The sequence below is a fragment of the Coregonus lavaretus genome, assembly GCF_964263955.1.
Source record: "Coregonus lavaretus genome assembly, chromosome: 18".
Lineage (NCBI taxonomy): Eukaryota > Metazoa > Chordata > Actinopteri > Salmoniformes > Salmonidae > Coregonus > Coregonus lavaretus.
In genome coordinates, this window is record NC_140005.1 from 29,150,883 (window position 1) to 29,175,261 (window position 24,379).

Consider the following 24,379-nt stretch of genomic DNA (forward strand, 5'->3'; position numbering starts at 1 on the left):
CTACAGTTGAAGTCGGAGGTTTACATACACTTAGGTTGGAGTCATTACAACTCGTTTTTCAACCGCTCCACAAATTTCTTGTTAACAAACTATAGTTTTGGCAAGTCGGTTAGGACATCAAGTAATTTTTCTAACAATTGTTTACAGACAGATTATTTCACTTATAATTTACTGTATCACAATTCAAGTGGGTCAGAAGTTTACATACACTAAGTTGACTGTGCCTTTAAACAGCTTGGAAAATAGAAGCTTCTGATAGGCTAATTGACATCATTTGAGTCAATTGGAGGTATACCTGTAGATGTATTTCAAGACCTACCTTCAAACTCAGTGCCTCTTTGCTTGACATCATGGGAAAATCAAAAGAAATCAGCCAAGACCTCAGAAAACAAATTGTAGACCTCCACAAGTCTGGTTCATCCTTGGGAGCAATTTCCAAACGCCGGAATGTACCACGTTCATCTGTACAAACAATAGTACGCAAGTATAAACACCATGGGACCACGCAGCCGTCATACTGCTCAGGAAGGAGACGCGTTCTGTCTCCTAGAGATGAAGGTACTTTGGTGCGAAAAGTGCAAATCAATCACAGAACAACAGCAAAGGACCTTGTGAAGATGCTGTAGGAAACAGGTACAAAAGTATCTATATCCACAGTAAAACAAGTCCTATATCGACATAACTGGAAAGGCCGCTCAGCAAGGAAGAAGCCACTGCTCCAAAACCTCCATAAAAAAGCCAAAACTACGGTTTGCAACTGCACATGGGGACAAAGATCATACTTTTTGGAGAAATGTCCTCTGGTCTGATGAAACAAATATAGAACTGTTTGGCCATAATGACCATTGTTATGTTTGGAGGAAAAAGGGGGTGCTTGCAAGCCGAAGAACACCATCCCAACCGTGAAGCGCGGGGGTGGCAGCATCATGCTGTGGGGGTGCTTTGCTGCAGGAGGGACTGGTGCACTTCACAAAATAGATGGCATCATGAGGAAGGAAAATTATGTGGATATATTGAAGCAACATCTCAAGAAATCAAGTTAAAGCTTGGTCGCAAATGGGTCTTCCAAATGGACAATGACCCCAAGCATACTTCCAAAGTTGTGGCAAAATGGCTTAAGGACAACAAAGTCAAGGTATTGGAGTTGCCATCACAAAGCCCTGACCTCAATCCTATAGAAAATGTGTGGGCAGAACTGAAAAAGCGTGTGCAAGCAAGGAGGCCTACAAACCTGACTCAGTTACACTAGCTCTGTTAGGAGGAATGGGCCAAAATTCAACCAACTTATTGTGGGAAGCTTGTGGAAGGCTACCCGAAACGTTTGACCCAAGTTAAACAATTTAAAGGCAATGCTACCAAATACTAATTGAGTGTATGTAAACTTCTGACCCACTGGGAATGTGATGAAATAAATAAAAGCTGAAATAAATAATTCTCTCTCCTATTATTCTGACATTTCACATTCTTAAAATAAAGTGGTGATCCTAACTGACCTAAGACAGGGAATTTTTACTAGGGTTAAATGTCAGGAATTGTGAAAAACGGAGTTTAAATGTATTTGGCTAAGGTGTATGTAAACTTCCGACTTCAACTGTACATTCACAACACAACCAATTCCCGTATGAATTGGACACCTACGTAAGCCATATGTAGTCATTTCCGGGTTGTAGCATGTTAGCCTTACAGGGGAGGCAGAAGGTAGCCTACTGGTAGAGAGGGAAGGTTTCCTCTGTGTTCCTGAGCCAGAGAGGGGGTTGTGGAAGACCCTGCACCTGTTGTTAATCAGCTATCAATCTATTCGTGAGACCTGAGAGGGGAGCTATAGTAGAGAGATATGTGTTTGATCAAATGTAATGAAATGCGATTCAATGGGCATACTCCAGAAAAGCTATTTGTATTAACATTAATTATCATAGTTACTTTGAGAGGAATATTGCACAGACTGATCAATTATTCTTTATAGACCTAGTACTGTGTGATCATTATTGTAACAATGTATTTAAAAATAGATAATTCCGTATTAGTCAATAACAATTGAGTGGAAGACAGTTCCTTTCCATTCCCAGCTACTCCTGCTGTTAAAGTTCCCTCTACTCCTCATTGCTATATGCCTCTGCCCTGATCTTCTCCCTCCTACATCATAAACCACAGCTTGTATGTTTTTCTTCCTTATTTAACTTGTACAATGTGACCCCTGACAAATACAGTAGTGTGTTGCTGGCTGGGCTGTAGTTATAGTGTGGGTAGTGGTTATTGGGAGGTTATTGTATTGTACTCTGGGGGGCTGAAGAATAGGACGAAATATGGGCCACTGATGTTATCTCTCATTCGCTCTGTCAGACACCTCCAGCTAAATGGTAATCTGCATACTGGGTGTAATGGGATGTAGCCTATCAGGGCTGTGCGCCTGGATGATAGTGTGGCTGCAAGCAATGTTGTGTAGTGTCTCACACTTATGCAACAACACATATACGTACTTAAAACACCAACACAAGCATGCTCAGTATTGTTTTCATTAGCTCCAGTATTTGGCATCGGCTATTAGTTTATTTTTGTGACAACAAGCTCAACCAGTAATTTACTGAAAAGATTAGTTTTGCTATCAATATCCAATCCCCAAATCTGCTAATGCTATCAATCCAATAGACTTAGATTGGATATCGACCATAGAAAGACATTGACCTGGCAACGCCATGCCTGTTCAATCACCTCAAAGCCAACTCTCAGCTCCCAGGAAGCACAATGAGTAGCGTGACTGCCAACGGAGGTGAAAGCACAGCCCCAGCCAGAGACCTAGTGACAGTTGGAAGAAGAGGATGCCAGAGTGCTGCCACCACTGTCCCCTCCAGTTTAAGTCTCACACCAGTGCAAAACAAATATCATGACGCTGCTCAGGTGTGGGACAATAACTGTGTGGGACGCCTCTCTTCTGACTGACCAGCATGGGAAATAGGGATGATAAAGCAACTACCTCTGGAGTATAGGACCCTATTCAAAATTCACATACAGCACTAGATTAGATAGTTTGGTATAGATATAGCATGTACAATATTGTATTGCACTGGACTCTGATGTAGAAAAAAACTAGATTTTTCTTTACTGGACTCGTTAACTTCACAGATAAAAATAACATCCTGTTGCCAATGTAACAATGAACAAGGTTTGTCCCATTGAATCTGACCTGACTGTCATGAAGAACACATCAAGTCAATGGTCAGGAACCATGTTGTTGTTTACACACGATCTTGTTGGGGTTGACACGATCACTATAATGGTGGTTGTGTTTGTGTGTTGAAGGCTTGTATAAATTAGTTGTTGTCATGACTGAGGTGCCTTCGAAAACACTAATGATTCTGGGATATTGCCCTTTCTTGCTGATTTAGATTTGCCTTTAACACAGAACAGAGCCGCTTACTCTACACTGGATCACCCTGACAGGCAATTATCTATTCTACACAAGATCTCCGCTCAATACTTCGTCTTTGTTAGCTGTGCAAACACAAAGAAAAGGCTTGTCACTTTGCCACCGTTTTAGCGAGGCAGAGTCATATGTGTTAGTGAACATGATATTAATTGGCAGGCCGGTCTCGGGAACGGTTGTTCTTATGCGTTGAGAGATTGTAATGGTTTGACATGACAGGACAAGGTCGTCAGGCTTACTGTGGATTCTGTTATCTTATGAGGAACCTTGTTCATCCTTTCTTTATCTAAGAGGTCTGCTGGTTCACTCTGGCAGATGTACTTAATCTGAAGAAAGGTCTGGAATTATAATACAGAGGTGGGCTTTAAGGTGAGGATGCTTGAAGGCACTCTCCATTGCTGTACTTCCCCTTGTGGTAACAGGATGAATTCCACACAATGGAGGTTTAGACAAAAAGGTTGTGCAATACACACAATTAGGACACCTGTTCCTATTCTTTATTGACTGAAATGTTAAACTACGGAGTGCACCTTTAATGCTATTGCTTAAATAATGACAAGCATACTTTTCTCATCATAGACTTCCGTCTTGGTCACGTCTTTGGTTGTCGCCTCACTAGTTACAGTTGAAGTCGGAAGTTTACATACACCTTAGCCAAATACATTTAAACTCAGTTTTTCACAATTCGTGACATTTAATCCTAGTAAAAATTCCCTGTTTTAGGTCAGTTAGGATCACCACTTTATTTTAAGAGTGTGAAATGTCAGAATAATAGAGAATGATTTATTTCAGCTTTTATTTCTTTCATCACATTCCCAGTGGGTCAGAAGTTTACATACACTCAATTAGTATTTGGTAGCATTGCCTTTAAATTGTTTAACTTGGGTCAAACGTTTTGGGTAGCCTTCCACAAGCTTCCCACAATAAGTTGGTTGAATTTTGGCCCATTCCTCCTAACAGACCTAGTGTAACTGAGTCAGGTTTGTAGGCCTCCTTACTTGCACACGCTTTTTCAGTTCTGCCCACACATTTTCTATAGGATTGAGGTCAGGGCTTTGTGATGGCAACTCCAATACCTTGACTTTGTTGTCCTTAAGCCATTTTGCCACAACTTTGGAAGTATGCTTGGGGTCATTTGTCCATTTGGAAGACCCATTTGCGACCAAGCTTTAACTTCCTGACTGATGTCTTGAGATGATGCTTCAATATATCCACATAATTTTCCTTCCTCATGATGCCATCTATTTTGTGAAGTGCACCAGTCCCTCCTGTAGCAAAGCACCCCCACAGCATGATGCTGCCACCCCCGTGCTTCACGGTTGGGATGGTGTTCTTCGGCTTGCAAGCACCCCCTTTTTCCTCCAAACATAACGATGGTCATTATGGCCAAACAGTTCTATTTTTGTTTCATCAGACCAGAGGACATTTCTCCAAAAAGTATGATCTTTGTCCCCATGTGCAGTTGCAAACAGTAGTTTTGGCTTTTTTTATGGCGGTTTTGGAGCAGTGGCTTCTTCCTTGCTGAGCGGCCTTTCAGGTTATGTCGATATAGGACTCGTTTTACTGTGGAAATATATACTTTTGTACCTGCTTCCTCCAGCATCTTCACAAGGTCCTTTGCTGTTGTTCTGGGATTGATTTGCACTTTTCGCACCAAAGTACGTTAATCTCTAGGAGACAGAACGCGTCTCCTTCCTGAGCGGTATGACGGCTGTGTGGTCCCATGGTGTTTATACTTGCGTACTATTGTTTGTACAGATGAACGTGGTACCTTCAGGCGTTTGGAAATTGCTCACAAGGATGAACCAGACTTGTGGAGGTCTACAATTTTTTTTCTGAGGTCTTGGCTGATTTCTTTTGATTGTCCCATGATGTCAAGCAAAGTGTCCCATGATGTCAAGCAAAGAGGCACTGAGTTTGAAGGTAGGCCTTGAAATACATCCACAGGTACACCTCCAATTGACTCAAATGATGTCAATTAGCCTATCAGAAGCTTCTAAAGCCATGATATCATTTTCTGGAATTTTCCAAGCTGTTTAAAGGCACAGTCAACTTAGTGTATGTAAACTTCTGACCCACTGGAATTGTGATACAGTGAATTATAAGTTAAATAATCTGTCTGTAAACAATTGTTGGAAAAATTACTTGTGTCATGCACAAAGTAGATGTCCTAATTGACTTGCCAAAACTATAGTTTGTTAACAAGAAATTTGTGGAGTGGTTGAAAAACTAGTTTTAATGACTCCAACCTAAGTGTATGTGTAGGTGATGCACGAAAAGCCTCCCTCATCCAGAGACCACTGTAAAGTCCCTTTAGAGCCGTGTGGAGGAGATGTGCAGCCAGGCACTTGATGGCCGGTGTAATGGGGCCTGAATTAAAGCAGCATTGCTGGACTAATTTTGTTATAGCCCTGTTATCAGGCTAGACTGAGCTGCAGCACACACTCTTCCCCACAGACTCTCCTGGGCCTCTGCTTAAGTGGCAAAGCGTGTCTTAGAATAGTGAGAGGGTCTTCAAAATATTGTCTGCTTCTTTGATCACTTTTTGAATTCTAGGATGCTAAATGCTAATCTACTCTCCTTTTATTGCTATTGAATCATTTTGGAAACTACCATGCAAATGCTTACTGTCAGGAGGGCACTTCAAGCAGACATCTTTACACCATTGTAAACTGTTGTGAGATTTCTTATGGGAAACAGTTCTGATAGATTATGCATTCAAATAAAACTCAAGTGAAAACATGTTAGAATATTGGCTACCTTTCATCAAGTTAATAACAAACAATGCTTAATTTCTATTTAAACGGTCCCATAACTTCCCTAATCTATTCCGGTTACCCCAAATAAAAATATTTTATTTATTTCCTACTTCAATGTTTGATCAAAACCCTGTTAATAACGTAATACGGTAAGTCTATTACATTATTTAACCAAAGTTAACTAAAATGACCATATTAGAACAAACTGTACTGTGTTTTAACAAGTAATAATTATTATCCAACATCTAGTAATTTCTTAGGTCTAACAGATAAAATATTAAAAACAAACCAAAATTAAGACATTCCTTTTCCATTTTCTTGTCACAGACGATGAAACTGTAGATTCAGTCGTTTTCCGTTGCAAGGTCTTTTTGAACAGAATGAGGAAAGAAGTTGTTTTAAACAGTCGACGCCAAGGTCGACGGCTACTCTTAGAAGGTAAGCAGGAAAAAAATCGTACATTCAACAAAAATAATTAATAATTTTACTAACAAGGCAGTTAAGCCCCTCAATCTTCGATCTTCAATTAATGATATAACAACATTTTATGGCTTACAGAATGTACAATATGTGTTCTAGAATATCTGTATGCACACAGAGTATACGACTTCCAAGTGTGATACTGTCATTTTGAGGGACGGGTGTACAGAAAGGGCTCCCCTTTTAGATGCACAGCTTATGTGAGTTATGTAAATCGACAATCACCTCACTGACAACCTGTCAGATTAAGCAAGCTAATTCACTCTGAGGAACCATGTCGTCAACTCAAGTCTTACCTTCTCTCCACCTCAAGCACAAGGACATTACAATGACAAAATTACCATTACCTACTATAGTCACCTCAATACCAATTCATCCTCAAACTCTTCTTGAACTAATATAAACGAGGCAATTATGAACAGGGTTATGGTTTTTCAGTATAGTATGCAACCCTGACGTTTATCTCTTTTTAACATTTCATGAGGGTACAGTACTTGAATACCTAGTAGCAATTTGCTCCATTAGACAGACAGACAGACAGTGTCTCCTTGGTTCAGGGACAGAATGTTCCAGGTTTGTTTCCATTAGCATCCCCACTCCCTGCCTGCTGCAACCTATTAGCAGAGCAGTGACAAATGAAAGGAAAACTCTACTGTAACCTAGCTGAAAATGTCAGAAGAATCTTCCCCTTTCTCCTAATTACTCTGACTCCAGGGTCCAAAGAGTATGTTAGGTCACACCCATCCTTGACTTCCTAATGAAAAGAACTAGCTAAAGGCTACATTAAAAAAGTGGATTAACATTATATTAAGAAGAAAACGGGCAGCTTGGGTTAGAAGTTAATGTCAAGATTGCATGAATTAGACGGCAGAAAAGTGAAGGGGGGAGTTAGGGAACATCCAATGGATTTGTCTCCTAATCTGTAGTATAGAGGAGGGCATGGTAGGGCGGTTGGTTTCTCCACTGCCAGCTGGGGGTTGTGGTGGGTACAGCAGTAGGTGTGTGTGCCTGTGTGATGCCATCCTTTTGGGGAGCTCTGCTTTAGAGGGTGGTGACATTTGAGTTAATCTTGTGTTGGTTACGCCAGTCTCTATTGACTGCTGTGTATCTTTCTTCTCTCTCCCTTTCTCACTCTATCTTTTTTGCCTTCTCTTGAGCTCTACAGCTCTCTCAACCCTATCTCTTGATCACCATCTCTCTCTTCTCTCCTCCGCTCCCTGTCCCTCTCGCTGTGCACAGCTTGTGCAGCACCATGTTGAGCTGCATGAAATTCTTACTGACAAACTAAGGATGACAGGGGAGTGAGTTACTGTAGCTACACAATGCTACAGCTGTTACATTTTCAAGTAGCTCTGCTTTAAGGGGAACAACAACAAAGGCCTTTTGGTCATAACTAATATGGAAAGCTTTTGTTTAAATGTGTAATGTACAGATTAGTAGGTGGCGTTGCTACTCTACAGGAGAGTCTCTGTACCATAGATATAGAACACATGGTCTAGCTCTATGGTCTCTACCCCCTCTCCTACAACACCCACACAGAGACTGCCTCAGGGCAGCATACTGGCACACAATTCATACTGGATGGTCATTGACTCTGCTTGAGGTTACATCTTTAAGATAGTTGGCCTATGCAAGGGTGTGTTTGTGCTAGCAAGCATGTGTGTGCCTCTGAGAATGTATGCCTGAGTGTATGCGTGCATTGGTCTGAGTGTAGATGTATTAACTGGGTGATTTACAGTCAGGTTTTCCCAAACTCTGTCCTGGGACCCACGCTGGGTGCATGTTTTGGTTTTTGCCCTAGCACTACACAGCTGATTCAAATAACCATTTTATCAAGCTTTGCTAGGGCAAACACCAAAACGTGCACCCAGGGGGGGCCCAGGATCGAGTTTGGGAAACCCTGACTGGCATAACCAATCAAGCAGGCTTTGAGAGAAAATGGCGATTAACAGTCATCATCATGTTCCTGCACATTAAATTGGTTCCATATTCACAACCACAACATTACATTGTGTTGGCCTGACTTCTGGTCACTTGATTAGAAGTCAAAGGCTCAAGGAATGGAATCACCCTGGAATCGTGTTTTGGATCACCTTTCCCTCTTCTTCCGGGTTCATTGTGGGGCATTTCACTTTTCTTGAACTTTTGTTGCAGAAAAAGGGTTTTGTCTTTTGTTCTGTCCCCTTTTTGTTTTACAGGCACGCCCTGATTATATTGATAACATGGGGGATGTAGAAATGCATTCTCCCTCCATTGTTGAAGTAGGAGTTCCCTGGTCATAGGACACAGCCTCAGGAAGGTCAGATTCCTTCAGAGGGATAGTCAGCGAACCATTTCAGAAAAACTCACCAGCCAAACAGAAATACGTTATCGTAACGAATGTCAACGCTACATTTCTCCCCCCAAAAATGTGCCAGCTCTCAACCCTTTTTGTAACACTGAAGTGACATTTTGCTCTGTGCAGAGATTACTTTGGTTTCCTGAAAAACCAACCCAGAGGTGCTTGTTAAAAGCAAGACATCACTCCCCCATGTTCTTGTAAAGAGAAACCTCAACAGAATCAGAGGAAAGAGAGTTGAATCACCATGTGCTTCCTCACTCCTTCAAATCCCCCTTACAGAATGACTGCACCTTAATCAACTCTACAGAGTGCCTTACAGTCACCATACAACCTGCCTCCCTGCTATTCTTTTAAATTACATTCACCATAGGAGGGGACTCAACCAGCAGCTGGCCGGAATCGCCCAGCCAAGGGAATGGAGTGAGAGTCAGCAAAGAGAGGGAAGGGTGTTTGTGGAATGGCGGGATGAGGGGAGTGTTAGTCTCTGGGCCCTCTCTCAGCGGAGAGAGGGGATTAAAGGGATGTGATGGAGGTGAAGAGGTCTCATCCCTTATCTGCTCTCAGGGGAAGGAGAGTGTTGTTGTTTTTTTAAGGGATGGGAAGGGGGACATAGGGGGAGACTTGTCACTTGTGCCCCAATACAAGTCCCTATTTCAATACTGTGAGGAAGATGGAGGCCACAACAATGCTAGATAAACACACTTCTCCTTCCCTAGACTGTAATAAAACCCAGAGCCTAGCCAAAACCTTTCGACTTGGAGATCTTTTTCTACAAGTCAAAACGTTGCCATGGCAAAATGTTTGCACTGCGGTGATGGCGCGGGGTATGGCTCGAAAACGTGTAGTGTCGCTGCACTCCTAATTTTCCCATTATACATGACAATGTGACGTCTAGCGTTGGGGTGAGTATCTACCGGAAGTGTTGTGGAATCCAATGGGTTGCTTTAGCATCAGCTAGCCTTGCATGAAAAAGGCAGTTTAATTAAGAAGTAGCAGTATTTCAATCTTCTCGATTTTGTCAGTTCAGATAATAGGATAATTTGAAGTACAGCGACACCTTCCATCCCTTGATTGAGGTACGTTTTCGAGCCATATCCCGCGCCGTGGCCGCTGTACAAACTTTTTGCCATGCCAGTGTTTTGACTTGGAGAAGAAGTTATCCAAGTCGAAAGGTTTTGATTACCCAGAGCCTTGAGGGAAGGGGAACTCTGCTATCTATCTGTTGGTGATCAATTTAGTCTGTCTGGGAGAGAAACCTGGGGAAAGCTTCTTCTCTCTCCCTGTAGGTCTGTGTGAGCGGACATATTTTACTGTATCAAGTTAACTTCCTTTGAAGGAAAGCAGAGGAGAGAAGAGGAACACCAGCTGGCATCCCGTCTGCTTTTGGCTGTCATCTACCCCGCTGCGCCACAACTCCAATTATTTATCAGTCAGCGTACCTGCATGGGCGCCACAGGACACACAGCACTGCATAGTCTACACTCTACAGTATGGGTTCCCTTTGGGAAGACGTGTTAAAATGACTGGCTGTGTTCAATATCTTTAGTGGCTTCCCTCTCCTGCAGCAGAACCTGGATGTCCTCTATCTTCCTATTCAATTATCTCAAAGCAGAAGTGGAAGCAATATTGTCTTATCTTCCAGTTATACAGTCCCTTCAGAGAAGTGGGGAGACAGGACATATTGTATGATTTGTTATATTGTCAAAGCCCCTTTATAGAATTTGCTCTGTGATTTGTTTATGATTTGGTTTTGATCGCATGGGATATTTGGAACTGAACTGAAACCCCAAGAGGCCATCCCATACTGCACCTAAGGCCATCTAACACGGAAGGCATAATTTACATTGAGTTCCGCTGTATTTCCTATTCCTTCCACAACTAGCCAGTTGAGAGGAGCACAGTGTCTCTTTTTGTCTATTGTACAGAAAATTGCAGTACCAGTCCCCAGTTTCGCTGAATAATGGCTTGCTTGTTCACAACTTTGGAACAACTGATCAAAAAACATCCCCATTGTCTTCTTTCCCAGACAACCAAATAACCCAAGCCAGGTCAACAATAGAAGACACTTAAAAGGAAAAGCAATGCTCAAAACTATTCAAAGTGGCGCGCTGCCCTTGGATATATCGGCACATAAAGCGATGATTATATAGTACTGGCACTGTGCCAGGGTAATGGCTCTGAAGTGAACACTTTGGGCAGACGGCGGTCCCCAACTAAAAGCAAGGATTGTTAGCGTAGTGACTAGTCGACGGCAGGCAGCGCTCCCCAAAGTGTAGATTAATAGCTTGCCAGTTTGAAACATCCGCAGGGTCGGTGCTATCGGAGGAAGACTGTGTTCTGTTATTTCCTCTCATCCACACAGCTGTGCCGCCAGCGCAACGGGTTCAGAGTCAGACACACTCCTCCCCTCTCTGCCATTATCACACTTTAGTCTGAGAGGAGGAAAAGAGAAGGAGCTGGCACTAAAGTTTTACTAAAGAAAATAATAATAATAACCCTAGAGAAACACCTGGAGCTATTTGGAATGCTTTTAAGTAGCGAGTAGGTTGTTTCAGTTCATTTGAGAGAAATGGCGTGATAGACAGATGAGGTCTAAGCTTTGTAAACGAGGAGTGTGACGGGTTCATTTCATTGGCTAATTTTTTACACGAACCAACCTCTGTAGAAAAACTAATTAGCTGGCTTCCTAGGACATCCCTGATTGGAGTAACCTATTTTTCACCGGTTCCTTGTCAATAATCACAGTCCGGCCAAGGTTGCGTAATGAGTCATCAGCATTAACTTATAAAGCAGGGGATTTCTGTAAGACTCATGTCAGTGCTGCATTTAGTTATTTTGTTGATAGTGATTCATACTCTGTTGCAACTGCAGCACCTCACCCTCTTCTCCACCAAGGCACTGTATAATTGATTATGTTTATCCCATCTACTCCCTCTTTCCCCCTCTCATTTTTATCTTTGTCTTTTCCTCTCTCTATCTCCCTTCTCCCCCCTGCTCCCCCTTTCTCTCTCCTCTCCAGGTAACAGTATACTCCACTCTGCAGCAGACAGTGTGACCAGTGCTGTACAGAAGGCCAGCCAGGCTCTGAACGAGCGAGGGGAGCGGTTAGGCCGGGCGGAGGAGAAAACGGGGGAGATGAAGAACAGTGCCGAGCAGTTCTCAGTCACCGCACACAAGGTGAGACACACACACACACACACAGTCACGTGTCACATATCATATCACATCATTACAAGGGCTAGAGGAGTTTTTCCTCACCACATGAACTGAACAGAACAAATGTAGGCCCTACAGTAGGTATAGGCTATAACATTGCTAAAACATAATCACACATTACCGCATAGTGATACCATGTAACCCACATTTCCCCATGGTCTTTGACTAACAATTCATCCCATCTATCATGAAAATGTAAACTCAGTAGGAGAAAGATCAAACAGGATTCTACACCTTGAGGTGATTCAGTCGCTTGTTGCTTCTGGTTCACGAGCTAGATGTTCTTGTTAGGAGTCCCCCTCTCCACATAGTGCATTCCTCTATCTATTCTATCCATCCCAGCTCTTCTCCATGGGTTTCTCTCATACTCTCCATCCAACTGTATCCCTCACACAAGGAAAACAAATCGCCCGCTGCTTAACGATGTCATTAGCATAATATGGTTTTGCTGCAAAAATGAGAAGAACAAAAATGATAAAATGAATCGTTCTCCGCTTCTAGCATGCACCCACGACTGTGATCAATTCCAATAACTTTTTAAGCAGCTATAATTTTTTCGAGCCTGCTTCTGGCATCTCCTGTAAAAACGGGATCTCCCCACTTTGGTTGACCCACTGTTCCATGCACTCTGGACCGGAATGCCAATTCATTAGTTTATAAAATGGTTCACATCGCATTAATTATGAACACACAAATGAATAATACATTACTGTAATGCCGATCTAATTGAAAGCCATTTGAAGGGACATGGTCGGCCCCTCACTGTTAACAGATGAAGACCCCGTGGTGTGAAATTAATCAAGCTCATAGGAAAGGTCTTTAACTCAGAGAATGGCCATATAACTCCCCATACCATACAGGCACAGTCATCCACTTCCCTATTGGGCCCCAGCTATTAGACGCTTAATTGTATGGGCTATTTAACTAATTGGTTGTCTTGCACTTTTTGAAAAGTTAAGACTCACTTAAGCATGTACAGTATGTGACTTTGTTAAAAGCTGCAGGCCTATACGTGGATAACCACTGTGTGTAATTTGGTGTTTGCTAGCTACAGTAAATGCATTCTGCAATGTATTTTCTGCCTGGGGATAACATTGAACAATATTTACTTAATGTTTTGAAGGATTTATCTTTCCTCCTCTTGAGTCTTGATGTTAAGTAAGAATTGGGAACATTGTATATCTGCCAACTATTGTACAGTAAGAAGGCAGGTTTGTGGTTAGAATCTTAAACTTTTCCCCCCTGTAATGCCATTGAACAAGACACCACATATCTCCCTCTTTCTACCTGTGATCCAGTATGTTTTGGTTAAAGCTGAGAACATACGGTATCTTGTACTAGACTCCTAAACAAGGAAGAAGTTCTGTGTCAAGGTGACCTGGAGCAGGAAACCGCACTGCAGGTTCTGTCAGCCAGTTTCTGCAGTGTCTCCCACCTGCTGAGGCTCTGTGTGACATCAGTCCCATAGAAGAACTGTTGTGCTCTCACCATCCATTCAGCAGGAGCACCACTGTCTGGTCTGTGCTGCAGCTCTGCTGCCCCCACTTGTTAGCTCTGGAGATTTCACCCACCTCAATTTTTAACTATGCGTGCGTCTTTGTGTGTGTGAGTTAGATTGGTGGCCCTGGCCTTTTCTCTAATGAACCTCCAGCCAGGCCTGTTAGAACCCTTGTTAATGAGCCAGGGTGATGAAAATACCAGGGCCTGGACCGCTTACCAAGCCTGAGGAATAACACCACCCTAATAGCTATTATTTCTCTCTGCCTAGAGAATAGACCCTGCTTCTCCCTGTTCTATTACTCGCCATGCCAACCATGTTGGCTTCCACCAGGTGGGAAAACAAAGCAGCATCAATTAGGTTATTTGACTTTGTTGGTGGTTTTTAATGTGCTAGCTAACTTAAGAATTGACTGGTGTTTTTGCAGTGTTCACGGATTAATACATTTTGAATCTCATTGTGTTTTGATACTTCTTTAGACTGATTTTTGAATTATTTGTGTCAACCCCAAGACATCTATCCAGAGGGGCTGTTGAAGAAGAATAGCTTTCTTGTTTGAATTAGTCACTGTATAATGTTTATATATCCCCACAGCTTACTATGGTTGACATGTAGCCTACTTTTTGTCCCCTCTCTCTCTCCCTCCCCTCTCCACAGCTGGCCATGAAGCACAAGTGTTAAACCATTGCTAAGCCTTCGGGGGTAGGGGTCCGCCAAGAGCACCAGACGCCATACAGGACGGATTTCAGATTTCATTATTCTTACAACTTTTAATATGATTACTCTTGTTAACAACGGTAACATTTACATTTTGTTTTGTTGTGTAGCTACCTTGTTTCTAATGAAGAAGATATGATGACAAGGAGGGGGGAGAAAGAGAGGGGGGAGAGCTCAGACAGTTAAGAGCTAAAGTTTCACAGCTAACTCCTCTTTCACTGCCTCCATTGCCCCCAAAGTGCTCCATGACTTTACCATGGCAAACCATGGAAATGACTGACCACCATGGTCACTGACATCCCCACCCTGACACACACACACACACACACACACACACACACACTGTCCACATCTCCCCCCAAAAGGAGCAACTCTTCAACTCCGCTGTCTCTCTCAAAGAAGTGACTTTATATATACAGTGCTAGAAGAGGAGAATTTAACAAGACAGAAGAGATTGGATGACATGATGGCTATTTCCTGTACTTGGAGACAGCAATGTACATCCCTGTATGTGAACATTAACTTGTCAAAAGATATTAGTTCTCTTTTGCCATTTGACTATTTGGCATCATACTGTTGGAAAGGCTCATTGGTGCATTCATTTTACATTTACATTTTAGTCATTTAGCAGACGCTCTTATCCAGAGCGACTTACAGTTAGTGAGTACATACATTTTCATACTGGCCCCCCGTGGGAATCGAACCCACAACCCTGGCGTTGCAAACGCCATGCTCTACCAACTGAGCTACACGGGACATTCATTCATTTCAGACATTATATTATTAGCCAAATGTGTGAAGGACACATTGCTTCTAAAAACTACTGCTGGAAACCTATATTGCAACTAAGATGGTATGAAATGTGGTGTTTAAAAATAAATAAAAATAAATGGGTGACCAGGTATTCAGGTGCATGGTCTGTCAAAAGACACTTTAATTCCAAAAGGTTGAACAAAACATACACAACAAAAATGAGCATTTAGGCTTTACTTTTGGAAACATTTCCAAAGTGTTATTGAAGCATTTGGTTGTAAGGACAAGATCAGACAGTTTATTGTAAGGTGAAAGACTACAGGACCATTGTAAATTAGCTTCAACTGTTGTAACAAGCTTATAAGCCTGTAATAAGTGAATATGTGAAACAGCAGATTGACACGTCTTCACTAGCAGCATCGTACAGTATTGGTGTCCATTCACTGACTGTGTAACCGTGACTGCAAGTAACCACCCGCAGTGTGGATATGTTTATTACTTTTATAGTTTGCTGTTACAATGCACTGACAACCTTACCTTGCAGAGCACTTAAGTTCTTACTGAAATTCTCGTTGCTTCAACTTCTAGTCTGCTTTAGTCTTAACATTTTGGATGTTAATTGTTATAATAAAAATATAGAAACTCATTTGTATTATGGTTCTGATTTTTTTGTAATTTTTTTTACTAGTGCAAGCCCCTTAAAGTAATTTTTTCTAAGTCTCAATTGGTCTCGGTGAAGAAGTTGCCATCCTTCACTTTTCATATGACCAGGTGAGGTCCCTAAACAAACAAAGTGCAATGGTTCTATATTGGTGCCTTTTTAAACGTAGTCTTTCATTAGTACTTCAACAGCATGTGGTTTTACTTGAGCAGTGTGATTGTGTTATGACAACACTTATGGTAACCTAGGCGAACACTGCCTTGCTATATTGATAACCAAAGGGAGAAAGTAAAGTATGTTTTGTACCAGGTTTGAAAGAGGGTGTTGTTGCTTAAGATGTATGGTGCTTGTTGGAAGTGCATTGTGTGAGGAATGCAGAAGACCATAGTATGTAGAAAAGGCTGAATAGGTAGTTATTACAGATGGTCTCAATACTAGTAAAATGTAATAGAGAAATACCATCATTGTCAATTAAACATAACCGACCAATACGTTTTAGTTTGAATGTAACATATTGAGTTATTTCAAAACATCTGTCTCATTGTCTATATCAGATTGCATACCATTTAAATAAACTGAGATTCTCTCTCAAGTCTCTTTAAATTGTTGCCAAGTAATTTAACTACATTTTGCAGTAGCTTAATGGTAGTTGAACTAAATTCAAATCTTGGTAGTGTTTTCATAAATTTTTTGCCATGTAGTGGTGTAGCTAACTAATGGAACCGGCCGTGACACCCATGAGGCAGCGCACAATTGGCCCAGCGTCGTCTGAGTTAGGGGAGGGTTTGGCCGGCCGGAATGTCCTTGTCCCATCGCGCTCTAGCGACTCCTTGTGGCAGGCCGAACGCCTGCAAGCTGACTTAGGTCGCCAGGTGTACAGTGTTTCCTCCGACACATTAGTGCGCCTGGCTTCCGGGTTAAGCGAGCAGTGTGTCAAGAAGCAGTGCGGCTTGGCAGGGTCATGTTTCGGAGGACGCATGGCTCTCGACCTTCACCTCTCCCGAGTCCGTACGGGAGTTGCAGCGATGTGACAAGACTGTAACTACCAATTGGATATCACAAAATTGGGGAGAAAAAGCATTTTATCCTTTGTCAAGATAATCCATCCACCTGACAGGTGTGGCATATCAAGAAGCTGATTAAACAGCATGATCATTACACAGGTGCACCTTGTGCTGGGGACAATAAAATGCCACTCTAAAATGTGCAGTTTTGACACACAACACAATGCCACAGATGTCTCTGTATTTCAGTCTGTTATAAAGCCTTTTTGTTGGGAAAAACTCATTGTAATTGGCTGGGCCTGGCTCCCCAGTGGGTCGGCCTGGCTCCCAAGTGGGTGGGTCTATGCCCTCCCAGGCCCCTGCCCAGTCATGTGAAATCCATAGATTAGGGCATACTGAATTTATTTAAATTGACTGATTTCCTTATATAAACGGTCATCTTTGAAATTTGACATATCACAGGTACTGCTTTTCTCAAATTCACCAACATATGGCGATGCAACTGCAAACAAGTATGTATTTTGTCAACCCCCAATACATTTGAGTTCATCATCGTATATTCAGCCCAAATACATAGATGAATGTTCTTGTAAAGTTCAAGTTTTAAGTTACCTTAATGTTTGTATTGTATTTGTAATTTCAAGTTCACTAGTTATAGACTTACTGTAGGTGTGTACAGATCATAACATGCCAAACTATTGTTTTTGTTACTACAACTTGCTGATGTTTTGCCAAATACTGTCACTTTCAAAAAGGTGTTCCCTTTCTTTAAAGCTGCACCACTAGACCAACAGTATTTATTGTGTATCCCTTATCCCTATATCAAAGTCCTCCAAAGTGTTTTCAATGGAGTTGAGGGGAGACGATGAAAGGACGGACTGAACCTCCGACTCCATCGAGTCGCTGTCAGTTGATACTTGTAAGAATGTAAATTCTTAAACCCTTACCTTGTACCCATGTTTGTCTTCTGTAGCTACGTGCCTGAAATCCATACTTTTTTAATAAAACTTTTGTCAAATACAACCACAAACTGTTTCCTCATATCGACTGACAGCGATTCGATGTAGTCGGAGGTACACTCCGCCCACAGTCGTCACAACCCAACTTAACGAAGATGTACACTGCCTTCAGAAAGTATTCATACCGCTTTACTTATTCCACATTTTGTGTTACAGCCTGAATTAAAAATGGATTAAATTGATATTTTTTCTCTCACCCATCTACACACAATACCCATAATGACAAAGTAGTCTTGCCATAGATTTTTCAAGCCGATTTTATTCAAAACTGGAACTAGGACACTTAAGAATTGTGTACAGATCCTTGTGACATGGGGCCGTGCATTATGCTGAAGCATGAGGTGATGGCAGCGGATGAATGGCACAACAATGGGCCTCAAGATCTCGTCACGGTATCTCTGTGCATTCAAATTGCCATCGATAAAATGCAATTGTGTTCGTTGTCCGTAACTTATCCCTGCCCATACCATCATCCCACCGCCAACATGGGGCACTCTGTTCACAACATTGACATCAGTCTGCCATCTGCCCGGTACAGTTGAAATCGGGATTCATCCGTGAAGAGACGAGTTCTCCAGCATGCCAGTGGCCATCAAAGGTGAGCATTTGCCCACTGAAGTCGGTTACGATGCTGAACTGCAGTCAGGTCAAGACCCTGGTGAGGATGACGAGCATGCAGATGAGCTTCCCTGAGACTGTAGGTGCAGAAATTATTCGGTTGTGCAAACCCACAGTTTCATCAGCTGTCTGGGTGGCTGGTCTCAGACGATCCCGCAGGTGAAGAAGCCGGCTGTAGAGGTCCTGGGCTGGCGTTTTAGTCATGGTCTGTGGTAGTAAGGCATGTTGGACGTACTGCCAAATTCTCTAAAGCGATGTTGGAGGTGGCTTATGGTAGAGAAATTAACATTAAATTATCTGGCAAAAGCTCTGGTGGACATTACTGTAGTCAGCATGCCAATTGCATACTCCCTCAAAAGTTGAGACATCTGTGGTGTTGTGTGAGAAAACTGCACATTTTAGAGTGGCCTTTTATTGTCCCCAGCATAAAGTGCACCTGTGTAATGATCATGCTGTTTCATCAGCTTCTTGATATGCCACACCTGTCCGGTGGATGGATTATGTTGGCAAAAGAGAAATGCACAACATTTTGAGAGAAATTAGCTTTTTGTGTGTATGGAAAATTGCTGAGATCTTTTATTTTGGCTCATGAAACATGGGACCAACACTACATGTTGTGTTTGTGTTCAGTGTAATTAGTAAAAAAATATCTAAATACATAATTCCACAAGTGACACAAAATCTCAATTTAATTTATTTTAAAAGCAGGCTCTAACAAAACAAAATATGAAAAAAAGTAAAGGGGTGTGAATACTTTCTGAAGGCACTGTACATATGGTGGAGTTGAGAAACCCAGCTACCTATACCCTAAAGTCCCTCCATACCTTAGACACACTATGACAGTGGCACTGTTTAGCCTGATATTAAGTGTACTGTACTGTGTCTCTTTTCTGCTGTGAGACTATAGTCTATAGTGGGACTTCCATCTGCCAGTAGTAGGTCCTTATTAAACATTATTGATGGTGTGGCACTCTTTGTACTGGTATTAATTGGATGACATCCTTCTGGTGGACTAGGAATGGCACAGGTTAGTAGAATGTCTGTTGATGTGATCAAATAGTTGGTTGCATGTTTCAATGTAGGAAGCCTCCTCAGCAGTTACCCCCAAATGTGACTTGTATTACTTTCTTACAATAATACTCAGATTTTGGGCTAGTATATTGAATATGATTGATCTATTGGGGAAGTTGCTAATGACGCTATTCAATCTTATTCAATTATCCATGTTATTCCGCAGACCAGATCTGGAGAAGTATACAGTAATTCAATCCTTCAACAGTAGCACAGCAGACGGGACTCAAATCCAGACTCCCAGATGAAGACTTAAATTTGGGTGTCCGGCACAAGCGAGCAGAATTGAATCTTGTCACAGCATCTATATTATCCTCCCATTCTCACCTACCCACTAATAGTGCTTTAATACCATAATTAATGATCCTGTCACTTTGACAAGCAGGGGAGTGGGGTACAGTAATGATGTAGAAATACATGATCGATCTTTACTGCCTGGGAGGGTTACTAAGTACCCCATAAAAATGCTCCGGAGCGGGGCTATGCTGTCATGACTCTCTCCCCCAACAGGCACTGAATCATCCTCTCCTCCATTCCTCCTAAAAACCTCCCAATAACCCACCTGCTCCCTGCCCTGTCATAAAGGGGCCTGGGCCTGTTCCAAGGCTAATAGGACTGCTGCAGCCTCTCCTGTCCCAATGCACACCAGCACAGCTGTTAATGGTCAAAAGACAGAAAGTTAGCTACAGGTAGTTCACAGCAATGCTCAAGCTAAACCTGACACTGTCCTCACTGGTGTCAGTGTTTCTGCTTTAGCTAAGCCTAACTAGGCGTCCATTTGGAATTGGGCACCCATCTGTACCTGGTTTCCCCAGATCTAAATTCATCTCTAATAAAAAGGAACTCTAGAAAAACCAGTGCAGAGAGACAGGTCCTTGGGGGATGATTTATTATACTGCATGCAAGGGCTGGAGGAGTGGTGATACTGTACTTTCATAGTTTACCACTAGGGGGAGTAAAGCCCTCTCAGAAATGTTCCACTACCTGGCCATACAGTATGCCAGGGATCATCAACTATGTAGATTCAGCCGCTGGCCAATTTATTTTTTTCTTGAGTGAATGGTAGACTGCAAATTGACCTCAAGAAGCCCAAACAGATATATTTTACTAAACACAATCATTTCAAACCTTGCCTACATTTGCATATGACTGCATACACTGAGTGTACAAAACATTAGGAACACCTTCATAATATTGAGTTGCACCCCCTTACGCCTACAGAACAGCCTCAATTCATCAGGGCATGGACTTTACAAGGTGTCGAAAGTATTCCACAGGGATGCTGGCCAGTGTTGACTCCAATGCTTCCCATAGTTGTGTCAAGTTGGCTGGATGTCTTTGACACTCAAACCGGTCCGTCTGGCACCTACTACCATACCCTGTTCAAAGGCACTTAAATATTTTGTCTTGCCCATTCACCCTCTGAATGGCACACATACACAATTAATGTCTCAATTGTCTCAAGGCTTAAAAATCCTTCTTTAACCTGTCTCCTCCCCTTCATCTACACTGATTTAACAAGTGACATCAATAAGGGATCATCGCTTTCACCTGGATTCACTTGGTCAGTCTATGTCATGGAAAGAGCAGGTGTTCCTAATGTTTTGTACATTAAGTGTATATCTCTATTATGCATGAGAATACTTTGGAACAGATTCCCCCCAAAAAAATGCTCACAAAACTTGGAGGGCCAAATAAAATCACCCGCGGGCCGCCAGTTGGGAAACCCTGCAGTACGCTGTAGCTCTTTTATTTTATTGCCTATTGATCACCAGACGTAATTATTTGTGTGTGATTTGGCCTTGGTGGATACATTGACCGTAGTGGAGAGGTGTGAACCACTGGCTGATTGAGGGATGTTCAATAACTTAATAATTGTGTCAGTGAAGGCATTAAGCAGAAGAGCTGCAGTGAAAACTAGCAGACTCCAGTGAATCTACTGAGCTGCAGTTGTAGCAGTAGGTCTGTCCTGAGAGGATGTATGTAGACTGGCATTGTCCCATTTAGCCCCAGAGAAAAGCCTATTGTTCTATTTGGACTAGAATTGGGAAATATAGCTAAAAAAAAAGAATCAGGGGTGCGTTCAATTCGATTGAACGTTTGCTACGTTGCGTAACGGTTTATATTGAATGACACGTTTCCCCAAAATGTTCTTCAACATTCTTGAACAGACTTTGAGGTACATTGCTTGGTGGGTGTGCCTTGAAGCAATGAGTGATGTATTTAAAGGCCATCGGCCATGCTGACAGTGTTCCCCAAGCCACAGCCCAACCGGCGTTCAGAACAGCACCGTTAAACATTGCAGTTTTTTTGTTGTGTCATTTGTATCTATACACATTATATGAAAGCAATAAGGATTCACCCTTAAAGTAAGACAGTTGCTCACCTATTGACATGTGTATGTTTACATGTACAGGTGTGGATGTGCACGTGCGTGCGTTTGTGTGTGTGTGTGGTTACTATACCATATGAAGTCTCAGCACAACCATCATACGGCATGATACTAACCACTTGAGGAGTGAGACATGAGTAGAGTCACCTTCAATGTTGCATTGATATTCCAGTCAGCCAGTTGAGGATGTCATTAGTTCACAGAGCTGGGTGGCAGCCCTGCCTGCAGGCAACTTTTTAATCTATTCCAACCTGCCCAATGTTCCACCAACGCGATTACGCCTAACACCTAGAGGTGAAGGGCAAAAAGAGTTTGGGTTGTACCTCTTTTTCTCTCATTATGGCTATTCGCCTTTCACAGTAATGGTATTTCTGTTTCCTGGGAGATACATTTTACCCAAAGGATTGTTCATAACAGCAGCAGGATATTACCTGCATGTGCCTCACAGGTGTTTAGAAAAGTGGTTCCTGCCTCCCGAGTGGCGCAGCGGTTTAAGGCACTGCATCGCAGTGTTGCGGCGTCACTACAGCGTGGGGTTCGATCCCAGACTGTGTCACAACCGGCCGTGACCGGGAGTCCAATAGGGCGGCGCACAATTGGCCCAGCGTCATCCGGGTTAGAGCTCATCACGCTCTAGCGACTCCTTGTGGCGGGCCGGGCGCCTGCAAGCTGACTTCGGTTGTCATAGTATTTTACTGTCAGCCATTGTTGCCATTAAGGCTAGTTTGACCACCAGATGGCATCTTTGAGAAGCTAAATTATTGAAATGACATGGCACTGTAGGCATAAGAGTTTACTGTAGCTGTTTTATCATAAGTTACTTATTGGCATAAAGGCCTACTTCAATATACAGTATATCAATCAATCATTCATTCATTTTTTGCATGTCATCACACAGCATACAATTAATCCATGTCTTTAAATACAGTCAAGCATTTTAGTTATAAAACTAAATAACAAAGGGAGCCTTGAATAATTAAACAATGAATAAACCGCAACATGTCAGCTAAAGCGATTGAAATCACGAATGCATTTGAGTGTTTTTAATATTGGGTGTACTAGAAACTTTAAAACCTTTTTTTGTTAGAACAGACTATATGGGATTGATTATAATTTGTTTGTAAATTATTATTGTATTCGTTGTGCTGTTTATACTATTAGAAATGTAACTTAATTAAATGGATTAATATTATGGTGTTTCTATTCCAAGATAAACGAAAATACATTTTACAGTAGCCTATGTAGACCTCAGGGTTTCCGTTAGGAAAATATGGCGCTGTACAACGTGACCGGTCGGGAGTAGGCCTAGGTTACTAAGCGACTGTAAGTGAAGAGAAAAATAATCCTAACATTTCCACACCATAATTGTAGGCTAACCAATACCCAAACGGAGATTCAGTGAAAAGAAACATCTGATTGATTTATGAAGACCAGTCCCCATGCTTGGCTCAAAGCAGCGCGAAACGGTGCTGAAATAGTTGACCACACGCAGGTAGGCTATTGCTTCAAATCCTATTATAACAATTGGATGACTTTGGGTGTTTCAGTAAGCAACAATTTGTTGCCTTCGATTGCATTAGCCTACTTTATTCCAATATTTCTGTCAGTCAGTGATATTTATTACCATAGTAATTCGTTATGGATCCATCCAGCTGTGGTTAGAAAGCAGTGCGTGTGGTGGGCTATGCAAAGAGATGGGTGAAGTGACATGCCTCGCAAACATCCATTAATACAGTTAAAGTCCCTAAACTCGGAAAGAGACTATTGTCCTGCTGATTGGCCATGAATGGTGGATTTCTTCTTTTTTTTTGTATTCCAATTTATTGGAAAGGCTGCTAAACCATTTACACCTGGCCCACAGCCTTGTTGCGTACTTACAGTACAGTGCACTTTCACTCCATTCTCCGCCTGACTCTCTACCAATGCCACCAGATTATTATTTATATTGTAGTTATCTATTCGGTAATATTCCACAAGTAAATGTAATAAATAAAACACCTACATTAAATAGGTCAGGTCTTGAAAATATGTGAAACTTTATTTTTTCTTTATTTTTGTTTTCTTTATCTGTGCTTAGTAGTGGAGGCTTTATGGCTTCGCCATCAACTTGTTCATTTAGCAGACATCACTTGCGTATATTCAGTCAACACATATATTTTAAGAATATAATGGAATATAACAGACCATTTTCGTTTCTCTTAGAATAAAAACCTTACAGTGTAACAACCGTTTTAGTAAGTAATAAGCTACGGTCCAGTTACAGCTTCTTCTGCCAAAGTAGAAACAAAATAAAAGTGCATTATTTTGAGTGTGCGGGCAGGACAGAGGAAGAGCAATTCTTACCCTATTGTTCTAAATTCAATCACTCTCTTCTTCATCCTCATCATTCAGTTCATTCAAATTCAATTGTAATACATTTTGTCAATCCC

At 41.9% G+C, this 24,379-nt stretch overlaps 1 protein-coding gene across 2 annotated transcripts in view; it reads left to right on the top strand.

Moving 5' to 3' along the window:
• Positions 1-16,438, top strand: part of LOC311146122 (syntaxin-binding protein 6-like) — a 104,293-nt gene extending 87,855 nt beyond the window's left edge. The window contains exons 5-7 of one of the 2 annotated variants that reach the window (XM_084182597.1): positions 6,508-6,618; positions 12,021-12,178; positions 14,373-14,497. In XM_084182597.1, the coding sequence (XP_084038723.1) occupies positions 6,508-6,618; positions 12,021-12,178; positions 14,373-14,396 (293 nt within the window). In that variant the 3' untranslated portion in view covers positions 14,397-14,497. Of the gene's footprint in view, positions 1-6,507; positions 6,619-12,020; positions 12,179-14,372 lie in introns of both variants that reach the window. The other variant, XM_084182596.1, reaches the window with a different exon arrangement.
• The last annotated feature ends 7,941 nt before the right edge of the window (positions 16,439-24,379 follow it).